The sequence below is a fragment of the Bidens hawaiensis genome, unplaced genomic scaffold (genome assembly GCF_021521415.1).
Source record: "Bidens hawaiensis isolate Kalapana, Puna unplaced genomic scaffold, B.hawaiensis_p1.1 tig00072955_1, whole genome shotgun sequence".
NCBI lineage: Eukaryota > Viridiplantae > Streptophyta > Magnoliopsida > Asterales > Asteraceae > Bidens > Bidens hawaiensis.
Genome location: NW_027502714.1, coordinates 27,624 through 53,413, shown reverse-complemented (window position 1 = coordinate 53,413; position 25,790 = coordinate 27,624). Strand labels below are relative to the sequence as shown.

Sequence of the window (25,790 nt, the reverse complement as noted above, 5' to 3'; positions counted from 1 at the left end):
CTTTCATTTCGTAAATTGTAAATAAAAAAAAATCATTTATTAATATTAAATATAAAACTTTAAGTCGTTAAAATCTTTTCGTTAATACATTAATTATAAAATTCGATTTGTAATCTTTAGCTCAAGTTTTTCCGAACATGTAAGCGTCGTGTCGTTACCGTTAAAATAATAATATCATAACAATACCCAAGTATTCATTAAAACATAGATATTAATATAATAATCAAAAGCTACAAAAATTAATAAAATATTAACTAACTCTCCATAAGTTTATGCAATAGTTAACCCCGTTAGAGTTTCAATTAAGCCTCGTATTATATTTATATTAGCTAGTGCGGATCGCCCATTTCGGCTTTTGTGACGCTTTCGGTTCTTTTGCCGTTTTCAATCTCTTCACTTTCGGATTGCCTTATCACATCCATTTCTAAGGTGAGTTTCTCACACCCCTTTTTACTTTTTTTTATTACTTGTGGGGGTAGTATATGTATCCTATCAAACTTCAAGATTTACAGTTTTGCTTACAAACTACAATTCATATCATGGACTTGTGTGCTTACTTGCTTATTTGTTATATACGTGGATTTCAAGTGGTTGCCTCAATAAGTATGATCATACGCCCCCCCCCCCCCCCCTTTGCACTTAGGTCCATTTGTATCGAGTGGAAAAAGGGACCTCATATCCGAGTATGTTGGTAGCCCCAACTGGAAAGGACCTTCGTTTGTTCTTTACACTCAGGTCCATTGCATCGAGTGTAAAGAACCCTTATGTGCTCATTTCACAAGTTTCATGGAATTGTATGATTTTTTACGTATTATATCAAACTGTGGGAATCTCACCAGCTATGTTTCGTAGCTGACTTTATTTTTATACATATGCTACAGGTGTAGAGATATGAGGATGAATGTTAGAAGATACATAACATGCTTATAGGATATTCAAAGAACAACTTATCGTTTCGCTTATTTATATGTTTAAAATTTGTATTATTTGATAAACTTGTGTTACATGATGATTTAAATGAAATAATGTTATTATGGTCACCTAATAGTGTCACGTGTGTTTGAGCAATCTGTACGTCACATTCAGGCGTTTCCGCTTTAGCCGGGGTGTTACATTACATATAAAAAACGAATTGATTTTCATTTCTCTTTAGATTTGTTTCTTAAAAGAAAACCAACCAAAATATAAATGTATTGAAACACGACATTAAGGTAACTTGATTTGATGATATTCAAAAATATCTGTGCACATACAATTATTATGTTCATTGATTCCTAGTTTTGAGAGAAATAGACATTGTATTTTAGTCTTCTAGAGTAGAAACATTTTTTTGCTGCAATTGAAAACTATTGCGTATGCTTAAGTTATTATAATAATTGCATCAAAAATAACATGAAGTGCTATATATTATTAAATCAATCCTTTATTTTGAAAGAAAAAAAAAAACAACTGCAATCGAAATTCAGAAAACATTGGGTCTCTTTATTTTGGATTATAGGCACTACTCCATCTCTCAGGGTAAGATAAAAAGAAACGTAAAAGAAAAGAAAATCAGTGGAGATCAAATTCGATGGGTAAGATTAAAAGAAAAGAAAAAAAAAATTAGTGATGTTATTCGATGGGTAAGATTAAAAAAAATGAAAAAAATATAAGTGGAGATGGGATTCGATATCAAGTCCTCCCAAATAAAAGTAAGGGCATTTTACCATTACACTAGTTTAATCCAACTATATTGTCAATTCAAATTATCTTTTTATAGTAGCAGTTATATATATAAATATATATATATGTATATTATATATACAGGGGATGGATCATGCGAGAAGTAATATTATAGCGAGAAGTGTGAGAAATGAATATAGACCATTGATTGTGTTTAATCAATGGTCAACAATATAAATGACATCATCGTAAATAAAGACACATATTTATGACATATTTTTTAATTAAAAAGGCCATACATGTCTTTTGTGGTGTTGGCCTAATTAAAACCAGACATTAATGTATTCGGCGGTTATTTTTTTCTAGCATAATCAATGCTCATAAAATGATTAATACTAGTTTAATTAATTAAAACACATACACCAAACTTGTATCAAGTGACTACACGAGATTAGTTTTACCTACACTATATTCGATATTTTTATGTTGCATTAGTTAATACTAGTTTAATTAATTAAACACATACACCAACTTGTCTCAAGTGACTACACGAGATTAGTTTTACCTACACTATATTAGATATTTTTTATGCTGCATTAGTTATGACTACACAACATTTGAAAGTGTCCCTACAATACATTAAAATATGTCCAAAAATGCATTAGTTATGACTACATAATATTTGAAAAGTGTGCCTACACTACACTACATTAGTTTTGCCTACACAACACTAGATATATTTACACACTACATTAGTTATGACTATAAGACACTTAAAAGTGTGCCTACACTACATTAGTTTTGCCTACACTACATTTGAAAGTGAGCCTACGTTACATCAGTTTTGCCTACACTACATATGATAGGCCTACACCATATTAGTTATGACTATATAACACTTAAAAGTGTGCCTACCCTATATTAGTTTTACGTACAGTACATTTGATATATCTACACAACATTAGTTATGACTACACAACATTTTAAAGTAAGCCTATATTACATTAGTTTTTTCCAAGACTATATATGATTATGTCTACACTGCATTAGTTATGAATATACAAAATTTGAAAGTGTGCATACATTAGATTACGTAACTTTATCTACATTACATAAAATAAAGCCTACGCTACATTAGTTGATTAAAATAAAAAAAAATAAAAATAAAAAAACACTTTACATTAGAGATCAAATAAAAAAAATTAATTAGCTATGTGTTAGAATAAAATGATTTTAGATCAAATGGATTTTAATTATTCAAATTTTAGATGAAATAAATAATAATAATAATAATAATTTATCATTTGCTAGTAACTTAATATTAATTAAACTATTAATGAATATGAGTTAAAAAAAAACATTTTATATTTTACTAAGATACCCTTTTATTTAAATAATAAGAAATTTAAAATGAAATCATGTGATTGGTTATAATCTTTTATCGCACCAAAAATACTTTTGAAATGAAACCAAATCCTATATATAATATATATATTATATATAGAAAATTGGGGGCCTCAAAAAACTTGGAGGCCTAAAACCCTAGCTTGGGCTTCTACTACATACGGGCCGGCCATTGGAATTAGCATTGCCCTTAGTATGTTTGGCATGTAAGAATACTTAACATAATGTCATCCATTATGGGGACTATTTTTTGTTAAATACTGAACGTCTAAACTTATTGGATCCAACTGTAATATCTAATACATAGGGGACCCATACATACCACGTAGACTATTCAGTTTTTATAAATTTATGATAAATAAAACGGCTAGTTAGCTACTTCAGTCTTCAGTTACCGATCTGGTTTTTTATTACATTTCATACAAATGATTTGAAAGTAGCATATTCTTAGTTGATTTTAGGTTTAAAAGAAGCTCAATATACTCATCTTACCAACCACAGATTCTTCACAAAATAGCTTGCTACATATTTGATGACGAAAAAGTTAATATGTTTGTAGTTGTGGTCCTTTAACAAGTCACCTCAATACATCATTTGCATTTCAATCACTTCAAAGTATAACTAGGACCTCTCAGCAGCAACAACTTCATGTAAATCACTAATTCAGTTAGCCCTTTATACAGATAAATCCAAAAAATCAACGATGTGTTCGTTGCCTCAAGCACAGTATATTCTTCTCAGCGTCTTTTCCACCATGTCAATGTTTCATTTGCTTCCCCTGTCAATGTTGTGATTGCTTCTTGTTCTTCTTGGCGTCTTTTTCCACCAACATAACCGATGATACCTTTGAGCGAACCAATGAAATCCAACCTCTTCTTCATTAGCATTAACAAACATTTCAACAACCCCCCCCCCCTAAACCCCAAGAGTCCAAATACGTTAAAATGGCCTTTTGGAGCTAAAGATTAACCAAAAAAAAGTCATAGAAGAACAACTTTCAAATGACTAGTAAAGAGTCGTCAAAAATTGAGCTTCAAATTAAAAAATGTCACATCATCCAAAAACTTAACGTACTTCATGATGACTGGAGCATGCATCCAGGTGACAAATTAAAAATCATATCCAAGCTAATAAAGCAAAAGCAAAATTTTGAAAAAGAAATATTAGAGTTAAACAACGTTGAAAAATGAGTACTATTTCTCAAAAATCAGAACAGATATTTGACAATCAGCTTGAAACATGCTCAACTAAACAAATAAATAAACTAGTTCAATTAATGTCATTAAGTGATAAAGAGTGTGAACAAAAAAAATTTTGAAAATATGGGTAGAAGAAGAAAATTTCTTCTGAAGAAGAAACTCCTATTTAATTTTACACATTCTGATAAACCAGATGTGCATTTTGGGGTTGTTTAGTAGTCTCTTAATGGTTAAGAGGGTAGCCTTAAGTCTGAATATAAGGCTACCCTCTTAACCATTAAGAGGTTATGAGCCATTAAAAAGCCATTAAGAGGTAGTCTCTTAATGACCATTCATTAAGAGGCTACCAAACAACCCCTTTGTTGAATAGTTTATGGCGCTAAGCCCATTTTATTTGACTTTTTCTTAAGAAATGTATATATTTTTTATATATGAAAGGTAACAACACGACATAGACAAACACTGAAGTGTTTTGGTAAACCTGCAGTAGTTATGTCCAAAAACAACATACGTCTGGTATTCAGAATCCTCAAAGGTTATGTAGTATCAAGCACCGTGATCTTCATCGATGTTTGTACATCACTCTCCAACAATCTAACTTGTTTTTGCATCAAAGTAATTGTTCTCCCTATAACGTCGTCATCATCAACAGCACTATTTACTAACTATAAACATTCACCATTACCAAAAACCAGGTAACAACACTATCACAAGTAATTTTGCATCATTTTTACCTATCTTATTAGAATAATCTATTACACGGTACCTCGAAATCAGTAACCTAATTCAATCAACTCAGAAAACCCCCCGGTAATCCACACACCGTGTTTGAGCCTTGAAGATCATTAATTTTCAGGCTTTGTTTGTCTCTGTTGCTAGGTGGGTACGGGTCTGGCAGTTGATAATAATATAGCTCAAATGGATTTGGTGGTTGGGTATGTTAACATATCCATATTCATATGGTTAACAAACATTTAGGGCTTATTCGGTGAGATCGGATCCAGACATCCAGTTGATCTCCAACCCGTAAAACACACATAAATACCAGGGTAGAAGACGAAGCTAATGGTGTGGAATTGAAAGAACAAACCTAAAAATTGTTTCGTACTTTCATTTGCAGCCTAATACACAAAACACTTGAAATCATTCATATTAATATCACAAACAAGAACTGATTTATAAAACTAACATTAAAAGGTTCAAAGGCATTGAAATAAGCCTTAAAAACACTAGTAGAATCCATCCACAAAGCCAGCCTCAATTCGAATAATAACCAACAACACTTACACTTACTCCTTGTTCTTGAGCCTCTCAATCCGCTGATTAAGCTGATCAACCTGAACCACAAGCTTGGTAACCGAGTACAAGATCCAGTAAAAGACGAGAGCAGCAGCGATCAATAAGGCGTTACGCTGGCTCTTCATGATGGATTTCTGGTGACGGAGGTGTTCGGAGGGGGAGCAATCGTGTGCATCGCAGCTAGGTCTGGTCTCGTACTTCCAGTAGATGTCCAGTAACAGGAAGATGCAGAACGGGGACGACGGAGAGGAAGGGTTTGAGGAGGCTGGTGGTGACGGCGAGTAGGCCTTTGCGGAGGGAGTCGAGGCCTGGCAGGGTGAGGAGGATGATCCATGACGGCTTCGGCTGCCGCGGCGTAGCCCAGAACCACCCATTCCAACGCCATTGTTGGTGGATCAGTGAGGGTTTGTTGGAGGTTGGTGGATTAGTGAGCAAGTAATTGGGGGAAGGGAAAAAGTGTGGAGACTTGTGTTTAGAGCATTCTCGATCATTTGTAAATTATATTATATGGTTGTAGGTGATTGTTAGTAGAGAAGAGAGAAAAAATTATATTAGAAGGTTCGAGTTGAGGTTTTTATTATAAATAATGCATAATTTTTTTAATATTTTCATAAAGTAGTTATGAGTGAAAGATAGAAAAAATATGATAATAAAAGATATAGAAAATATTATTTAATTAAATAGGAGAGAGAAAATGCAGTATTTTTTAGTGTAATTATATGATATATATGAAATATAGGGTAGAGGAACGGGCTGAGAATGCTCTTATAGCTAGTTAGCTACCACGCGGTTTTTAGCCGTAGTTGTTATTGTTAGATATTTTTCTTTTTAACTTTTTTTTTGTTATGGAGAAGAAATATAAGTTAACTAGGGTGGACGGCCTCGACTAGTTGCCTCCGGGTAATGTGAGGAAAAACTCTATATAAATATTTAAAACCATTTTCTTATCTCTTTTCTACTCAATATACACTTTATACGCCTCAACTTACAAAAAAGGAAAAGAAAGGGTCATTAAGAAAAATAAATCATGGGGTCATTAAGAAAAAAAATCATCGGGTTCAAACGCAGAGAAACATAGACCAAAGGTTGCTCTAAATGATAACGAGTCCACTCCGACCCAAGAGTTTTCGAGCCATCATTTTTCACATTGTCTTATTATTTTCTTATTTTGTTTATTTTTAGTATTGTGTTTTTTTTAAGTATTTATTTTTTTTATTTAATGAAATTATGTTTCTTATTTAAATAATTTATATAATTTAATAGAAAATTAAAAAAATAAATGTTGAGTAACTAATTTGGTTGAGTGGGTAAACCATCCCCCCATATTGACTAGTTTGGAATAGTTTTTAAATTATTTGGAGGTGATACTTTATTGACTTAGTGAATAGTTTGGTTGAGTGGGTAAACCATCCCCTCATTGATTGAATGAATAGTTTAGATGAGTGGGTAAACAATCTTCTTAAATTGAGTAGTTCACTAGTTTGGAATAGTTTTGGCCTCTTTGAGGTGACATTAACTTATTAGAGTATTCTTAATGGATTCTTTCATCTTCATCTCTATTATTACACTAAAAATATTATTTTTTTTCTATTATTTTCAACTAAATAATACTTTTTTTTATACTTTTTATCATTACATTTTTTTCTCTCATTCACTCACAACCACTTTCAAAAACATTAAAAAATTATAGAGATAAACAATGTGCTTCTCTAAATTTAACCATGAACAGTAGCATTTTCTCTCTCATCCTCTCACAATCACTTTTAACCATCTCTAAAAAATTTAAGAACCCCCCTCATATAATTTGAAGAATCGCTCTTTTAGTTGATTGAGTGAGTAGTTTGAGTGAGCGGGTAAACCACCCTCTCACCCTTACATTAGATTTTTTTTTTATTAACGAAATTATATAATTGTTAAATAAGAAGTGACATGTTATCTCACAAAGTGTTACTGTAGATAATATTTATTATATTTTAATAACAATGTTATTTATTTGGTATGCTTGATTACACTTGTTATTTGCGCTTCCTTTTGCTTTTCACATTTCTTCATATTCTATTTTGTTTTTACTATTTACTTTTTTCCATCTTCTATTTTGTCTTCGCCCGTCTAATCTTCCGCGTAGTGATCGCAGATTTGTTTTAGGTCAAAGTGATTGTCCTTGACCTTCTGTTTGGCGTCAATTCGGTTTTCGCCAATGCTTAACAAAAAGAAGATTGTGAGGGCATGAGCTAACTCAAAACCAACCAATCATACATTTTTTATTTTATTTTTAGTTAAAAAACACCGTACTTATGTAAGTCTTAAACTCTTACTACATGCATGGTAGTATGATAACACTTTAACCATGATGTGCAGTTGATACACATTGCCCAGCAAGTATCAATATTTCCTCAAAACCATCCTTGAACCAAGAATCAAATGAGATGAATAACCAGTTGAAAAACTCCATTTTGATTTCTTCAATAATCCTTTCCCTTGATCTTTAACGCCCTTTAAAACACATTCATTCATGTCTTTCCATAACACCCAACAAGTTGTATACACGATAGCAAACTAAAACCTTTCTTGTTGTACTTTAAACCTCTGCTTTTGAGATGGACCCTACAACATCAGGCAAACGAATTCTTCATCCACTCCACTGACTAACCTTTCTCCAAGTCTCATCAGCCACCAAGCATGACCATAAAATATGGTCTGTGTTCTCTTCCCATGCAGAACAAAGTTTACAAACCACCGCATGTAACAGGCGCCCATATAAACCAGATTTTTAGCTGTTGGGATCCGGTCTTGTAGTAACCTCCGCATGAAACAAGAAAATTTAATCGATAGTTCGATACCCATTTAGTCCAAACAAAATATAAAGTCTGCACTCCTACCATTCCTTAATCATTTCATTTAAAATTTTCCCGATTTGTCCTTCGTCCGTTTCCATCCATCTTTACCCACATTAAACTTGTAATCCATGATCATGCTTTCAAGGTCGCTTAATTTGTCCATCTTGCTTACTGAAATATTCTTAACCCTCCAATTCCAATGAAAACCCATATATATAGCACATCTTACCCTAGTATTATTTTATTTTCCTTTTGACATGTGAAAAAGTCAGCAACATTATACTTACTTTTAAGACTGTTGCTTGTATTCCCAGTTCTAACACGCAGCACATCACACAAACTTGTTCAATCCTTCCTTCTCATATGATATTTCAACCTTATTATTCATAACACCTAGAACGGTAAAGAAGTGTCAACCAAATGTACTATAAACGATATGATCAACCTTATTATTCATATGATTAATCAATCCTTCCTTCTCTATGGAGCATAATCAATTATCTATCTTAAAACAGTAAATCTGCTAAAAGTATTGGATTTCAAACTTCACTCATATGACAAATGAGATATTGCTGACTGATTACGCCTTACACCTATGAGTTATATACAGGACTACTAAACAGGGAAGCTCAAGCCCAGCAAATTGCTCAAATTTAGTGCTTTTATAGCACTACTAAAGGTATCAAATATCTAGGTGTTGCCTATTAACTAACAAATTACAAGTATACAGGACTACTAAACAGGGCATCAAGTATCAACGAACGAACATGGAATGTTAGATGTCAATGAGCTAAACTGTAAACTACAACATTGCCTTCTTGCACATTGAAGTGGTTGCTAAAGACTTCTTATAAAACACATTGTCAGTATATTAAAACAAAAGAATGAAGGATTGTACGTATTCTCATTTCAAGGTGGCATCATATGATTTATTATACTTGTCCAAATTGATCAATTATGAAATCGGTAAGTGATATAGAAAAACAACCTTGGTTACCCTCTAGAATAGCTACGTTTTAGTCATTCAAATCATTTGAAACCGGAAGTAGTCATTAATGATGTACAAATTCTATGCACAGATACAAAGCAATAGATATATATGCATACACAATTATCCATTTTCCATAATGGCTAGTCAAAATCTAGAGATGAAATCAAGAAGAATAACATACCTTGCCTACTAGTGTTCAAGTCAGCATAAATCTTGGTTTAAAAAAGCGTGAGGTGCTCCGAAGCGCGAACATCACATGCGCAAGGTGTTGCTCTGTATACAACCAAATAAGCTTCATTTACAACCAAAAGTTGCATCAACCTCTTTTGTTTTACATATCAACCTTTTTACAAGTAAACCTTTCATAATTTCTCCAACCCTTTGGTTGTTTTTACATATCAGCCTCCTACATACCCTAGTTTTGACCACCCTGCTAAAGATTTTCTTACTCCATTTTCATTTATTAACATCCTTACATTTTGCACTTCATTCCATAAATCAACACTAGCATAGATATCTGCTAAAATCAAATAAGGTACCGGACTATGCAGTTCAAGTTCAAACAACTTATAAGCAGCTTCTCTCCCCAACTCCACATTCCCATACTCTTTACAACAGCTCAGAATCGAACTCCACATAACCGCATTTGCATCAAATGACATTTCTGTAATTACCCTTCTTGCATAAAGATCAATCAAGCATGCGTATTGATTGATTTCAGGAACCAAATCATAATCCAATGTCATCTTTTTGAAGTAATCGATACCTTTATCAACAAGTCCACAATTCTTGCAAGCAGTCAACACAACCGAGAAACACACATAATCTGGAAAGAATCTTTATTCTAGTACTAAATGGTCAAAGATTTTCAAAGCGTCTAAATCTCGACCACTCTGCGTGTAGGCAGTGATCAGTGAAGTCCATAGTATGTTGTTTTTGTACCCCGTTTGGTCAAAAACACGACAGGCTTCATCAATGTTGCCACATTTTGAGTACATGTCAATCAAAGCACTAACCACAAACGAGTTCTGATCCGAACCCATTTTCATTACCAAAGCATGTATTTGTTTTCCTTGTTGAACAACTGTCAACGCCCCACACGCATCCAAAATGCTGGTCAAAGTATGTTGACTAAGACCCGCGCTTTCACTATGCATTTTCTTAAAAAGTTTCAATGCATTTTTGCCTTGTTGATTATGAGAGTATGCTGATATCATAGTGTTCAACACAACATCATCTCTAATTATGCATGATTCAAACAACACGACAACTTTATCCATCCTCCCACATTTTGAATAATAATCAATCAAACAACTTATCACAAAACTGTTTCTTTCATGCCCCAGTTTAACAACATGTGCATGAAGCAACTCACCACACTTAAACACCGATTCTTGCTCGGTACACGCGCTAATAACACTAACACGGTCTAACGAGTGTCGTCAACATTTCTTTACATAAACAAAGCGCTTCTCTTCCCCGCCCGTTTTGCGAAAGCCCGCATATCATAGAAGTTCATGACACTTCATCATACAATTCCATTCCATCAAACACCTTTCGTGCATCACCCATTGAACCACATTTCGCATAAAAGTTCACTAACGAGCTGTTTATGTACAAATTCTGGTCAAAACCTGAGTGAATTATCATGGCATGAATCTGAGAACCGAGGTGCGAGTTTAGTGTCTTGGAACATGAATTTAAGGGCGGTACAAAGCTCATATTTTGTGGGTTTCTTGCCTAGATTGTTTAGCTGGATAAAAGATGTTATGGGTTGGTGATTTATAAAGGTTGTATGTCTTTGGGGACTTTTATCAAACACCTTGTGGGCATTAAAAGAAAACCCACAAAAAATGACCACGCAGGTTCTTTTTAAACGGGAAAGATGACTATGTTTTGTAATGTGATTCATAGAACAACTGGTGTAAAGCATTGCGCAGCTTTGATTTATGGAAAGCTCATGCGTACCAGACTACCAGTTATAATATAATTGAGTATACTGATAGCGATAATAGTGAGTTTGATTTGATAGTCAATGGAGGTTTGACGTAGTGTGTGTATAACGGGGGATACGAAGGCGGTAGCCGCAGAATTAAACAATTGGGTAAGCGGTAGGCTCGTGAAAAGACTAGATCGAGCTTGCTAGGCTCGTTTGCACTCATATGACCATATATATCCATTATTGCCACGGTAAACTTAGGTTTTTTGTTAACGGTAAATTTATTATTTTTCATGATCACAAACTCAGAATTTTTAGATGTTCAAGAGGCTTTGCCTTGTCACACGATTAACTACACGAGGACTTGGTTCTTTTAACTTTTAAATATGTGAAAATCACCATTCATCTGATTAATTGTTAATCTATAACATGGCACTAATTAACTTGGATTTTATTTCGAATCCATGTTATACGCCCTCATTCCAAATTTTATAAGCTTTTGATTTTTTTAAAAGCCCTTTGATTTCAATTTTTACACAAAGTTTGGTTAGGAAAAAAATATAACAAAAAATAATAAATATGAACCGTCTAAATTTGTTAGTTAATTAATAATTACATACTAGAATTTAGACTAGCATATTGCGCTAGGTTTAGAAGATGGTAATGCACATTTATATATATTGCATTATAAGCCATAATATTAAGCGTTCTTACAAAGGGGGCAAAAGGAGCCAACGTTAACATAATATTCTAATTCTAAACTGCATTCTAGTATAGAGTTTATAGCCCATGTTAGTCGGAAGTCATTGGTCGTTTCATTCTTGTGTCACCTTCGCCTGAACCTTTCCAAGAAAGGGGTTTTGTTAGAATTCTGAAGTATTGAATAACAAACAGTCTCAAGAATCATAAATGAAAGCAAAAACACAGCTCACATGTGTGTTCATATTGCGTTTCTTTTGTTTCTTAACTATCAATAAACCATAGTATAAGTCAGGTAGAAGTACTTATTATTCTGGCTAGCGAATGCCCAATATAGTCAGAAATTCATAAATTTTCTTTAATATATATTCCAATCTTTGAAACCTACCGGGTTAACGAAAATTCCGCTGTCAATGCCTTATAATTTAGTAATAACAAAGCCTGTTACAACACCAACATTACGTTATGGTGTGGGTTATTAAAATACAGTAAACCTATTATTTTTCGATAAGATTCAATGAATTTAGACGGCACGAATGAGCAAATAAAAGGCGTTGAAGAATGGCATGAAAAACACACACTCCTTATTTTCTATGTCACACATATAAATATTACTAATAATTTAAAGAACGAAAAACAACTAGGGTTTCCTTGTTCCTGCCTGCGTAACTCGAAAGCTAACAATTCTTTCTTTCAGTTTCAGATCAATCTATGGGTTCTGTATCCAAGGTAGGCAAGATATCTATCGCATCGCCTCTCTTAATTCCATTTGCCGATTCATTCAATTTTGTGCCTTTCACCTTTGTCTTGTTTCTAAGATGAATTGAATATATTTTATTAATTAAAATCATGTCCTCATGATTTAGTTAGACAAATAAATAGATATAATGGTAATATTAATTTAAAAGGAAGAATTTGGTGTTAATAGGATGCTCGGGAGGAGGTGATGGTACATGGATGATAGTAATGAAGACCAAAGGCTTCCACATCACAAGGATCCAAAGGAATTTGTATCCCTTGATAAACTTGCAGGTTATTATTATTAACTAAAAACCACCTTCATTTTCTACTTATCATTTTTTTTTCTAAATTCAATTATTGCTGCACAGAATTGGGTGTGCTTAGTTGGCGTTTGGATGCCGATAACTATGAAACCGATGAAGAATTGAAAAAAATTCGTCAATCACGCGGATACTCTTACATGGTTTGCTGCTAACTCTTTCGTATGGGTTGTTTGGTAGCCTCTTTATGCTTAATGGTTCATAGCCTCTTAATGGTTAAGAGGTAACATCTAAGGTGTTGCATTCCTTTTAACCATTGTAGAGTCTATGAACCATTAAGAGGCTACCAAACAACCTCTTACTGTTTGTTCAATTGGAGTTTTTCAGGATTTCTGTGAGGTTTGCCCCGAAAAGTTGCCAAATTATGAAGAAAAGATCAAAAGCTTTTTTGAAGAGCATCTTCATACTGACGAGGAGATTCGCTACATTGTTGCTGGAAGTGGTAAGTTTTTGTTATCAGTTCCAGATAGCAATAATATTTATATTAATATTTGACATGGTTATTTTGATTGAAGGCTACTTTGATGTGAGGGATCGTGATGAAGCTTGGATTCGTGTTTGGCTCAAGAAAGGGGGCATGATTGTACTTCCAGCTGGTATGTATCACCGCTTCACCCTTGATTCCGACAACTACAATAAGGTACTGCTATAATCTACTTACAGCTTATGGAGGATAGATAGTGGCTCTGGTTAGCCAGTAGATGCTATATTTGAACTTGTATCATGTGGTGTATTAGCCCAATCCTTTTAAGGAAAAAAGTAGTTTTATGGTTAAAAGCTGTTTATTTTGTTGGCAGGCAATGCGGCTCTTTGTTGGTGACCCTGTTTGGACTCCTTTCAATCGACCACATGATCACTTGCCTGCAAGGTATCATCACTCTCTTCTTTTTTACTTTTACTTTTCTTACTATGTATCAAGATCGTAAATAAATGTCTGTAATGAATGTAATGGACAAATATTGGTATCTGCAGGAAGGAATATGTTGAAGCATATGTGCAGAAGAAGGATGTTGCTGCTGCTTAAGATATATTATGTAAGAAACTGGAGTTGGGAAGTAATAGTATATAATAAGGGCAGTAGTTTATTGTTTGCTTTGCTGCTGCTGTATCTTAATGTTTTACAATATGTCTTGTTTATTTGTGTTATGATACCATAAAAGCACTTATGCTTAATGATTATATATCAACTATTGGGAGACTTCCTCAAACTCAACTATAATTAAACTTCTTTGTTCTAATATCATATAGGCTTGGCAAGTTATCAAAATAATAATAAAAAGAAAAAGTCGTCAACAAGCGGCTAATACTAATCCAGTAACTGCAGCAGTCATCGTCTCGGACACCGAGTCCTTCGTGCCCACGTTTTTTCTCGTCCTTAATTGAATCCCTTGGTTATGTTGCACCCTGACCTGAGTCCCCATGCCTTCTTTTCTCCACCCGAAACCCAAGAAGGTTTTGTCACCACAACATTACGGTTTTACCCTTCATCCTTTACTGACCGGACCCGGGCTGGCTTTTTGGGAAGCCCACACTCATTGTGCTCACGTCCTGGCTGCCCTGCTAGTGATAGTGGGATGGGAATTATCCCGTTCAAAATTCAAAGACTTAGTTGGATGCATGATCTACTCCACGAGGAGGGTACGGACTTAAATTTTTTCATCACGACCTCTCTTTTTCTCTTTTTGTATCGCTAGAGATAATGCCACTTCGCCAACTAGCATTACCTACGGTTTGTCTCTCTCAGTATGGTCAGCACTGGGTGCTTTTCGAGTAGCGAGGACAATAAGTATGATGTAGCTTAGCATTGGGGGCATGGCATGGGTTTGTTGGTGTACACAAGACAATTTTGATGATAGTAAAAATGATTAAACGTTAAGTAAACATGGATTTAACTTGCCTGCAAGTTATCTCGTCTTTTCTACATGTGTTTATCTCACTATATATCATAGAAATATACAAGGAGGGTTTTGTGTAGAAAACCATTCATTCTTTTCATAATATAAAAAAATGATTGAAATACAATTTTATTCATCTCTTTTAGCATTATACGAAAAATATAAACAAAATTCATTTGTAGGTTGTGCATTTTCTACACATACCTACGCATGTGTAGGTAAACCTTTAAAAGTAAAAACAAAGGCACACGAACAAATTAGTTTAATGGTATTTTTATGTACATAAGAAGTAAAATATTAACTATAAACTATTGATATGAACATAGACATTTATACAGAAGTAAAATATTAATCATTATTAGAAAATTTAAACGATTTAGACTTGTTTCATTATTCTCATATCAACTTAGTCTTTTATAACGAGTCTCTCCCTATATAAACAAGTGTGTACGTGCACACAAACACACAGGGTCTTGAGGGTCTTAAGTTTTTAATTAGCCAACTTTTATAAAACAAAAGCTTTTATAGAAAGTGAGTCAAATTACTTGAATGAATTTTCTTCTTGGTGCAGCATTTCAAATGAGAAAGAGAAACCAAGTCAAAAGAAGAATTAGTGTGTTCAAAAAGAGAAGCGACCTACCATTTTTGAAGATCCACAATAAAGTGAAAACAACTAGTTATTTTGCTGATAAAAAAATTTATAATATGCTAGTAAGATTTTGCTAAAATTAGTCGTATATTCAAAAATCTTCCAAATGCTCACATCAAGTTTTTTGAACAATTACATAATAGAGCTATATATACACAGAGATGAAAGGTTGAAGTGGAGAATGAAATAACACTCTTTAGTGTTCAAAGCATGAGCTTGAACTCGGTTCGTTTACAAACTGAGCCGACGACCAATTTGTACATCTTAAAATAAAAATAAAGTTTCACTTTGAAACCGTCCTTTGTGTTTCTCAGCATTTAGCCACCACATAAGGATCAATAATTCATCTATACCTTTCAGACATTCTCCAGGTATCAATTTATTAGAAAAAGAAAAGAATATTATTACGGATATAAAACATTGATGAAAAATAAAATAAACAGAAAATGTAAATAACCACCTCACCAAACTAACCTAACAGCATCATAAAAGTCTTGTATTAATTTATGAAAATCAGCTAACTTGTGAAACATTTAGTGAAGTTATTTACTACGCTTAAGATAAGATTCGAAGGGTAGCTTGTCAATTTTTGCAGCCAATATGAAATCATTTTCTGTGAGCCCACCTGCACAAGTCACACTTTAACTTCACAAACTATTTTGAAAAAAGTTTCTTAACTTTTGGTAATTATCCTTTTCGACTGAACGTTTCTTGCTTATGTGGGCATTTTCTGATAACATTGCTTATCACTAACTAGCGACAAGTACATTGCTATTCAATGATATGGTACTATACTCAATTCTTACCGCAAGCATGTGTCCATATCTCAATTGTCACATTGTTCCATCCAACAAGATGGAGATCTGGATGATGACCTGTATTCAAATTAATATAGATCATAACCATTTTTATATAAAAACTTGAGAAAAATGTCACTATGTGATGAATCATGTTCAAACTATACTCATTTTAAGTAATTAAATTTACTTCGACCTTTTTATTAGGTCAACTGCTAACCTTTTATGACAATCATAGATAGGATTTCAATTGATCTTCATACAACTACCCAAAAATTGTATCTCAAGGGGCTATAAACCATGAAGTTTATGGTCGTTAATAAATTTATTTTTTATTCTACTCCCAACCCTCAAAAGATTTCACCTTGAGAACCTGGTGTGCAATCTAATTCAATCACATAATTACATGAGCATGTAAAATTCTAATATTTGTACCAGATTAAAAAACAATTAGAATAAATTGTCCGAATGGCCCATGTTGTATTCTTCAATTGCTGTTTTGATCCCGAATGGCTCAATAGTTTGCGTTCTGTTAAGTGCATGTGTAATGATCAAAATACCCTTCAATATCAAAAATAGAAAATAAATATGCATACATGCATATAATAGATACACACACGCATATAGTATTATTAAAAAAACATGTGGAGCCCATAGAGATCTAGATTTTTACATATTTTGTTTTATAATATTCCAAAGGCATTTTGGTCATTTCCAAAAAGTTTCTCAGAAAAGTTAAGCGTCGATCCGTGTCAGGGACCAAAAGGGTTATATTTGTGCAAACTATTGTCTAAGCCAGTAATTTCTCAAAGATGGGGACCAAAATCGCTATTTGAGTATACACCACAGGACCATCCATGCAATTTACTCAAAATATTTATATAGAATGATTACAGAGTCCTCTTTGGCTGTAGGTAGGTTAAAAGTTTGCCATGTAAGTTGGACAGAGTTGGTCTACACACTCAGAGCATGTTTGGGATTGAGTTTGAAAAGTGTTTATTGGCTTATTGGCTTTTTCAAAAAGCCATTTTGAAAAGCCAGGATTTGGAGCTTCTGGAAAACTGCTTTTTAACCCTTTCAAAAAGCTAAAATAAGAAAGATTTTTGTGATTGCCAAACAAATTTTAATATATTGGCTTTTGAAAACACCAATAAGCCAATAAGCATTTTTCAAACTCAATCCCAAACCTGCTCTCAATATCGGTGCTATACTGCTATGGCGGTTATTGGACATCTCCACATCTAGCAAAATATTGGTCAGAATATGTGTACCGATAATATCGGCAATATTGACCAATATACCACCGATATTCCCGATATCAGTTTTCAAGTCTTAATTGTCAATGTTTAGTGTTTAATGTTAGTGTTTTAAGTCTTAATCAGTTCCTACTTGCTATAATTGTAGGTTGCAAAAGGTTAATTTGTTAATGGTAGGAGAGTATACTGAATTGTTAGTATTAAATTGCTATATATATAAATTCTGCATGATATTAAAATTACTGATATCTCACCACAATAACCAATATCTCAAATATAGGTCCTTGACCGATATCCAATATTTTTCCCATTAAACTGCATAGGTTAGAGTCAGAAAGTCCTAAACATTGTAAAATGATCAGATTTGGCCTTAGTGGTTACTAATGAGCATAAATTATATAAACTCTCTGTGTGTATGTGTGTGTGTGTGTGTGTGTGAGAGAGAGAGAGAGAGAGACCTTCGGATTCAGCCAAGTCAGCAACAATCTTAAAAAACTCCAATCCTAGGAGAAAGTTCTTAACTTTCCACTTGCGACAGAGCTTCATCACACCACCATCATTTAGCAGTTCCCATTCAGGAATCTAAATCATAGCCAACATCAACTTTTTTCCCTACAAAATCAAGATAACAAAAGATATATAGATAGCAGCAAACCTTTGGTTTCAACACATTGGCACTTCCTTCAGTCATAGGACTCAAATCCTTTCTGTTGCATGGAACGCACTTCTGAAGTGACAAATCTGAAATGGCAGTATGGCACATAGAAGTCAGTTTTTGAAAGGACGAGGGGCGGTGGAAAAATACAAAATTGATATAGCAATGAATTAATTTGCAATGTAGAAAATTCTTTCTAATATTTATGTGACACCACAAATTATTGCCTCCAGTCATGAGCTGTTCTTGTGTTCATGAGATTAAATGATCAACTTTTAGCACAATACACAAAATAAGTCGGATACTAATATACTATGATGCCAAAATGAGTCAGATACTAATATACTAAGATGCCAATAAGCGCCTTTTTTTATTACATCAGATGGCTGCCCTTGAGTACTCAACTACTACTGCTATTCTTGTGTTTAATCAGAAAATACTGACATCTTATCCAATTATTCTTATTGTTAAGTGCACGTGCGCGCACATATATATACCTTTTGTTCTTCTCAGATAGATGCATCTCTAAGGATTGGTAAACTTGATGGAAGGTTGATAGACAGAAGATAAGATTGGGAATAGGAGTTTGTGGAGTCGTAGGATTAAAAATATTATGGACTTTAGGGAGTGTGCATATATTTTTAATAGATTATCTTACCTTTGCTTTTGCTCTGCCTTAGTTTTGCTTTGGTGGAAAGTTTGGTAGGGGAGCGTAAGGATCCTATTAAAAGGGTTCGTGAATCATTTCTGGTTCACTTGCATTTTGCTCGTTTAGCTGTTAAGTTTATTGTTTTTCAAATCACCTCTATGTTACTGACAGGGTACTATTATCTATTAGTGTTTGTTGTTGTCCTGGTTCTCTTAGCTACACTTTATATTATCCGCTTTATCTGGTTTATTACACTCAAAAAAACCTTTTTGGAGCCCGGGGGGGGGGGGGGGGGGGGGGGGGTAGATGTAAGGCTTGCCCTCGTCCCACCCTACCAATGAGTGGGATTTTACTGGATACGTAGGGATTGGTAAACCATGTGTGGTGATTTTGCGTGTCATTTGAAGATCAAATGCATTCAGGTGATTTACTTACTCAGCATGTAATATTTGCACATATAACTATAATTCATGAGAGTGTATGTTTTAAAAAAGTATGTATACATTACATTCAGACCGACCTTTGATGGTACAGAATGTCCTCCTGAATCCATTAAGAATTGGCCTATGTTGCTCCACTGGTATGCAACTAGTTGAACTGTAATGCACAAAATGTTGGGCAATGCAAAGAAAGAAAGAAAGAAGCACTGGTATTATTATTATTATATGACTTGAGTGGGGATTGATTGGTTGGTTGGTTTGTGATAACATATTAGGTTAGGGCCAGGGCAAAGGCTTCATTATTGATGAGAACAAAACAAAAATAAATCAAATACACAGATAAAGAAAGAGCATTTGATTTAAAGAGATGTCTATAGAAGGAAAACAATACCTCCGTAGTCCATGAGGCCGGAACACCTGAAACAAATCCAAAATCAACAACAACAACAACAACAATACAGAGAAGAGAAGAAGATTGCAATTTACATATACATACACATACACATACGTAGCAGTAGTGGTAAGTGAGAGGAACAAGGCGTCGGATGGAAATCATAGATCTATCTATACAATCGGAACGCCGCCGAATGGAGGTAGAGGAATAGTGGTGTTTGGACTTTGGCCTACCTTTTTTTTAGTTTTCTTTTTTTATAAAATAACCTTCACTTTGTGTTTAGTTAACTTTTTAAGATTATGCTTGTAAAGTTATTTGAAGATGGTTTTTTAGCTTATTTGAATAAGCTTATTTATGTAACGATGTGAGTTACTCTTTTGTCCTCAAATGATGGTGGATTAATAATTGTTGAAACAACTTATTACTATAACAAATTAAAGAATGGTAGACTTAACAACTTATTATCAACTTGAAAATATAAGCTAATCCAAACGGTTAAAAAGAGCTTATCAAATAATAGAAAATAAACTATAAGCTACTTTAAAATATAAGCATAAGCCAAAAATAAAAGCTATGCCAAACACCCCTAGGTCAGGAGGTGTGGTGTAAATAATCAATTACATGGAGCCTTACCGGGTCAAAGGTCAGACCATACGTTCTGACATTCGTCAAAATTCGAACCTAATCACTGTGTTCCCGAGTTTCATTTAAAGAAGGAAAGGGAAGAAACATGGGGAATGGAAAAAATATGCTGTGTTCCAAGTTTTATTTAAGAAAGGAAAATTTTAAAGGGGTGTTTCCGAATTTCATTAAAAGAAAGAAAAGGAGAGGAAGGGAGAGAAACTGATGAGTAAACTAAACTAAACGAATTAATCCCATATTGTCGTAGTTTTCTTTTCGTGTGGACTCGTTGAATTCTAGCATATGTATTATTTATTTGTTCAGTATAATACATTGTGGTTCTGCGCCTCATAATTTTCGTTTGAATCAAAATCTATTTAATCGTCTCATTTACCAAGGCGAGTATTTATACCCCATTTCCATATTTTATACTTTTGGAGTTAGCATGCATACCTAATACCAAATCTCAACATTTTACTTCAAGTTTGTGTTCATTACACAATTCAATCTCATGTTTGTTGTGTCAAATTACATGGTATATGTTTATGCTAGTTGTTATGTGTTTATTTGCTAAATGTGTATATATCTCAATCACAAGCTCGAATATATATAATTTATTATAAAAGTATTATATAAAAGTTTATTTTATTTTTATAATTTGTTATTTTCATATTAAAACAGTTAAAATTAACTAATAACATTCATAAGTCAAATTATGTTGATCCTCCCAAACAGTTTGGTTGTCTCCAAACATTTTGGTCGGATTATTCGAAGCTTAGTTGGATTATTTGGCGGTCTGTTAGTTTAGTCGGATGGCAGGTCAAGAACCATCATTCCAAATATTCTTGAGCGGGGATTTTTAGTAAACCATGGCTAGAAAATGAAGCCAAGTGGGCTATTATTATTAAGGAAGAGACCAAAATGGCCACTTTGACCAACCACATTCTTAACTAGCCCATCAGTTGGTATTCTTAGAACGGTTGGATGGACCGTTTAAATTCATCGTCCGACAGTTTATGAAGCTAACAAGATTTTGACACGTATGCTCAAAACAACGAGATCTGTCGCCATACTAATCTATTTTCTCGGCCGACCGATATATTAGGTTGTTTGTATGTATTTGTATTATTAAAATTCAATTTTCTTTAAATAAAATAAGAAAATAGAAAGTTGTCCGTTTGTGTTTATGAAGCTAGGTTTCTTTGGTTGCTGATCGATCGACCTGCTTCGTTCGTATTTTGAAGGAAGGAAGCAACCAGTAGAAGAAGAGAATAATTAATTATCTGGACTCGCAAAATGGTCAGTAATAATAATATAATTGACTGCTCACTTTTATTGATTTCCGATTTAGGGTGTTTGCAGCAGCAGCAGCAGGCTTGTACGTGTTTTTGATATGATCGCCCCATTTTGATTGTTTAATTCTAACATGATTGACTGTGGATCTATTTCTTTTCCATGTTTCCTCTGAAAACTCAAATAATCGATAGTCGTACTAGATTTTACTTGATATTTATTGTGATTATTTTATATCATTTAGGAACATATAACAATCTGTTTATGTTTGTAGCCTGATTAGCATGACCATTTGACTTGACGCCGACCTAATATTGTGATTGATACCATTAAAGCTGTCTGATGTTTATGTGTTATAGGAGTATTGTCCTTTGGTAAAGAACATTCTGCTTCTTGACTCAGAAGGAGGCCGTATCGCTGTCAAGTATTATTCGGATGACTGGCCAACTAATAATGGTAAAGAAGCCTTTGAGAAGTCTATTTTTACCAAGACTCACAAGATCAACGCACGCACCGAAGGTATTATTATTATTATTATTTGTTATTACACTTCACTTTTAATGTTTACAGATCCTTCATTCTCAACAATATGATATTAATAATACGTGTCTGACTATTTGCAGCTGAGATAACAATGCTTGATAGCAACGTTGTTGTCTACAAGTTTGTTCAGGACCTTCACTTCTTCGTTACTGGCGGTGACTCTGATAATGAGCTCATTTTATCCACCGTTCTTCAGGGCTTCTTTGATGCAGTTGGTATTCTGTTAAGGTAGTTTGTAACTAATATTTCTGCTCTTGTTTTATGTGAAACTTAATATGCATTTTTATTGGATATTTGATGGTTATGTGTTCAGGGGCAATTTGGATAAGAGGGAGGCACTTGAAAACTTGGATCTCATCTTGTTGTGCCTTGATGAAATTATCGATGGCGGGTAAGATAGATACACTTAGTGTAACGCACATATCTGAAATCATGTGACAAAGTGACCATTTTTATTATCTACATGACTAATTCGACGCTAGTTGTTCTATATCAACTACATGCATTTGTTTGGCTGCATTTTACCCGACCCAGTCCACTTTTTGAAATACCTCATTAGTTTGATTACCTTTCAATTTCATATGAACCTATAAGTTCAAAAACACTTAAGAGCAAGCGTAGTGGGCAAACACCCTCATCCATATGTTCAAAAACACTGTTACGCCTGTGGCGTTTTTGCAGTGTTTGGGGTGTTGGTGTCAGGTGTGGAAATGCCATGGGCGGTGGTGATTTAAAAAAACTATCTGTTGAATGGATCTGCTAAGTATTAAAAAGAACTTCATTTTTTAACTCTTTATTATATAAACAACCACTTAACTCAAGTTTTTACACCACAATTTATCATCTTTCTCTTCCAAATTATACTGTTTTCATCTAATCTTCATACCATTTTTCATACATTCTTCATCATGGATCCTAAGTCCTAACAACCTGAGCAACCTGTTCTTTAACCTACAAAAACAATCCTAACAGTGCACTCTTTAACCCACAAAACAACCCAAACAACTAGAAACAAATACCGCAAGAATTAGTTTTATTATTCTTTAAAATTAAATTATCATTTTTATGCTTTGTCTATATTTTGTTTTTAATTCAAGAATTTAGTTTTAAGAATTTATTTGATGAAATTTAGTATTATTTTATATAAATATTTAGGAAAATATTTATGAAATAGTGATTACTTCACGTGGCAGTGTCGCTGTTTTTTCCATTTGGCCGTCGCTCCACTACAGATATCCTTATGGAAGTGTAATTGATCATTTGTCATACTATGTCAATTTGGCCAATCAACTCACCAAATTGCCATTTTGTATCAAGTTTAGCCAATGGCCCAATATCACCATGTTTGTCAAAATCATATGATTATTATCTAAAACAAATTTAATGGCTATTTTAGTCAACTTCCTAGCACTGGTGATGGTTATAGCACAGGTTTACACAGAAACCTACTCTAGCTTAGAATCAGTTAAAATCTACCAAAACTTGTATATCAAATTAATTGGTTATGCTGCATATCCATAATTCTTGGTTAGACACCGTAGTTGGATCTTTAAAGTTTTGCTGTTTGACATTTGGTCAAACAGTTAAATTCAATTTGGATTAACACAAGTCAAATGAGAATTCCTCATCTATGTATGGAATAAAAATATTTCTGTATCAATATTCTGAAAATTTGGGTTGCTACACATATTAATCTTTTTTATGTAGTGTGAGTAATTGGTTTCATTAGCTGTTGATATCTGCCCTTGACTAGCTGGGAAATCATTTATAATTATATAAAAGAAACATGAGCATATAAATGTTTTATGTTCTAACATGTGTGCATACACTTTGTTTCTCAGAATTATTCTTGAAACTGATGCAAATGTAATTGCTGGAAAGGTTGCAAGCCACAGTGTAGATTCTGCAGCCCCTCTATCTGAGCAGGTATTTTATAATCGTTTATAAAAGAATTTAAAATTATAGTAATTTCAAGTATATAGAATTGGCAAATAGGATTTTAATAATCCCGCCTTTGTGTGGTTGGCCAATAATAATCTCAACTGAAAATATTTCTGCTGGTGGTCCCACCTTTTAGAAATTTTGTTCTCATGGACCTCTGTTAAAAAAAACTTAACGGCGTTAAGTTTTATCCGAATTTCAAACTGATGTTTTAGGGATTTTGATCGGAAGGAGGATGGATACAAGTCGATTGATGTAAAACGGCTTGATTTTTGTTAATTGGAAGTTCAAACACCCGAATTGAACCACCGTTTCGTTGTTTGGAGCACCTATTCGAGGTGCTTCAGTTTGGGTGTTTGAAAAAAAAAAGCCGTTTTACATCAAACGACTTGTATCTCCTTCCGATCAAAATCCCTAAAACAACAGTTTGAAATATGAATAAAACTTACTGCCGTTTGTTTTTTTAACGGAGGTCCAATGAGAACAAAATTTTTCAAAGGTGGGACCTCCAGCAGGAATATTTTTAGTTGAGATTATTATTGGTCAATGAAAAAAAGATGGGATTAATAAAATCCAATTTTTCTATGGAACTAAGGTTAACACCATAAAAACCAACATTTTGGACGAATAACCAGTTTTGGTATATTAATAAATAAATACAGCAACATATGGTAAAATTTTGAATAGTTGGTATCAACTCATCATTCAAGTTGTTTTCACAAGTGAGAAAAGTAAGTTGATTTATTTCATGTCAATGTCGACACAATTAAATTGGTTATTGCAGACTATAAGTCAAGCATTGGCAACGGCACGGGAACATTTTACAAGATCTCTTCTCAGGTAATTTAACTTTGAACTAATTGTATGACCAAAAGTTTCAAGTCTCAACTAATTTTGTCTGTTAAATACAATACAGTGGATAAGGATGCTTGCTGCGTGGATGATGGTAATTTTGTTAGGACATGTTGGAAACTTGTGCTTTAAAATTAGTCAGCAGTTGCAAATTAAGTTCCAATGGGTATTATTATTATTGCATAAAGATGGTTGAATGGTTGGTTATGAAAGTAGACAAGAAGATGATCAATATTTTTAAGTTTTATTTAAGGTTGAATGGTTGACTGTTTTGATTCTGTACTATTTTAATATGATATAACTTTTTAAGATCTTGCTAGGGTCATGATTTCTCTTCATGGTCTTTTAGCATGAGGGTAGGTCACCCTTTTAAATAAATGGCCATTTTGGTGTGTTCAGTTCCCTGGAACATAGAAAGGAATTGCTTGTTAGTTGTTACTACTTACTAAACACAAACCAAGTATAATCGGAGGAAACAAGACTATTTAATGATTATGCTCAAAACATAAAAGTAAATGGGAGAATTTCAGTGTACCTTCCTATAAATTTGTTTCAAATTATATATTATGTCCAAATAAACTTTAAATGTATTGGCCAAGAGGCTAGCCTTTGAACCAGTTAGGATGCTTTCTAAACGTACACATTAAGATGCTTCATAAACTTTAAAATGCCTCTTTTAAGTGAACCAAATATACCCTTGCTCTAACCGATTTA

General features: G+C 33.6%; 4 protein-coding genes and 2 pseudogenes across 5 annotated transcripts; 2 read left to right on the top strand and 4 right to left on the bottom strand.

Moving 5' to 3' along the window:
• Nucleotides 1–5,554: 5,554 nt before the first annotated feature.
• Nucleotides 5,555–5,949, bottom strand: LOC143606091 (uncharacterized; annotated as a pseudogene).
• A 3,841-nt stretch (nt 5,950–9,790) lies between these two features.
• LOC143606089 (pentatricopeptide repeat-containing protein At1g08070, chloroplastic-like) lies at nt 9,791–10,138 on the bottom strand. The gene has a single exon (XM_077081973.1). It carries the CDS (start codon nt 10,136–10,138, stop codon nt 9,791–9,793), a length of 348 nt encoding a protein of 115 aa, XP_076938088.1.
• A 93-nt stretch (nt 10,139–10,231) lies between these two features.
• Nucleotides 10,232–10,672, bottom strand: LOC143606088 (pentatricopeptide repeat-containing protein At2g34400-like). Its single transcript, XM_077081972.1, has one exon. The coding sequence runs from the start codon at nt 10,670–10,672 to the stop codon at nt 10,232–10,234; it is 441 nt and encodes a 146-aa protein (XP_076938087.1).
• Nucleotides 10,673–12,956: 2,284 nt separating this feature from the next.
• Nucleotides 12,957–14,305, top strand: LOC143606085 (acireductone dioxygenase 3-like). Its single transcript, XM_077081968.1, has 6 exons — nt 12,957–13,062; nt 13,140–13,234; nt 13,419–13,533; nt 13,607–13,731; nt 13,889–13,959; nt 14,064–14,305. Exons 1-6 carry the CDS (start codon nt 12,984–12,986, stop codon nt 14,113–14,115), a joined length of 537 nt encoding a protein of 178 aa, XP_076938083.1. The 5' UTR covers nt 12,957–12,983; the 3' UTR covers nt 14,116–14,305.
• Nucleotides 14,306–15,956: 1,651 nt separating this feature from the next.
• Nucleotides 15,957–20,003, bottom strand: LOC143606086 (pterin-4-alpha-carbinolamine dehydratase 2, mitochondrial-like). Of its 2 annotated transcripts, XM_077081969.1 has the most exons (7): nt 19,941–19,983; nt 19,824–19,849; nt 19,509–19,589; nt 18,344–18,429; nt 18,147–18,270; nt 16,442–16,510; nt 15,957–16,260 (listed from the first exon to the last, which is right to left on the bottom strand). In XM_077081969.1, exons 2-7 carry the CDS (start codon nt 19,834–19,836, stop codon nt 16,178–16,180), a joined length of 456 nt encoding a protein of 151 aa, XP_076938084.1. In that variant the 5' UTR covers nt 19,837–19,849; nt 19,941–19,983; the 3' UTR covers nt 15,957–16,177. The 2 variants fall into 2 exon arrangements, with proteins under 2 accessions (XP_076938084.1, XP_076938086.1); XM_077081971.1 differs by lacking the exon at nt 19,509–19,589 and having other exon boundaries at nt 15,963–16,260; nt 19,941–20,003.
• A 1,740-nt stretch (nt 20,004–21,743) lies between these two features.
• On the top strand, nt 21,744–25,402 carry LOC143606087 (coatomer subunit zeta-1-like; annotated as a pseudogene).
• Nucleotides 25,403–25,790: the final 388 nt, after the last annotated feature.

Bases quoted from the DNA above. Each gene is read 5' to 3' on its own strand.
- LOC143606089 (XM_077081973.1), bottom strand. From the start codon at position 10,138: ATGACATTGGATTATGATTTGGTTCCTGAAATCAATCAATACGCATGC.
- LOC143606088 (XM_077081972.1), bottom strand. From the start codon at position 10,672: ATGGATAAAGTTGTCGTGTTGTTTGAATCATGCATAATTAGAGATGAT.
- LOC143606085 (XM_077081968.1), top strand. From the start codon at position 12,984: ATGGATGATAGTAATGAAGACCAAAGGCTTCCACATCACAAGGATCCA. The intron at 13,732-13,888 runs GTACTGCTATAA...TTTTGTTGGCAG, and splicing joins ATTCCGACAACTACAATAAG to GCAATGCGGCTCTTTGTTGG. The intron at 13,960-14,063 runs GTATCATCACTC...TGGTATCTGCAG, and splicing joins CATGATCACTTGCCTGCAAG to GAAGGAATATGTTGAAGCAT.
- LOC143606086 (XM_077081969.1), bottom strand. The intron at 18,271-18,343 runs GTTTGCTGCTAT...GCTATGATTTAG, and splicing joins CCAATGTGTTGAAACCAAAG to ATTCCTGAATGGGAACTGCT. The intron at 16,511-18,146 runs GTCTCTCTCTCT...ATTTGAATACAG, and splicing joins TGACTTGGCTGAATCCGAAG to GTCATCATCCAGATCTCCAT.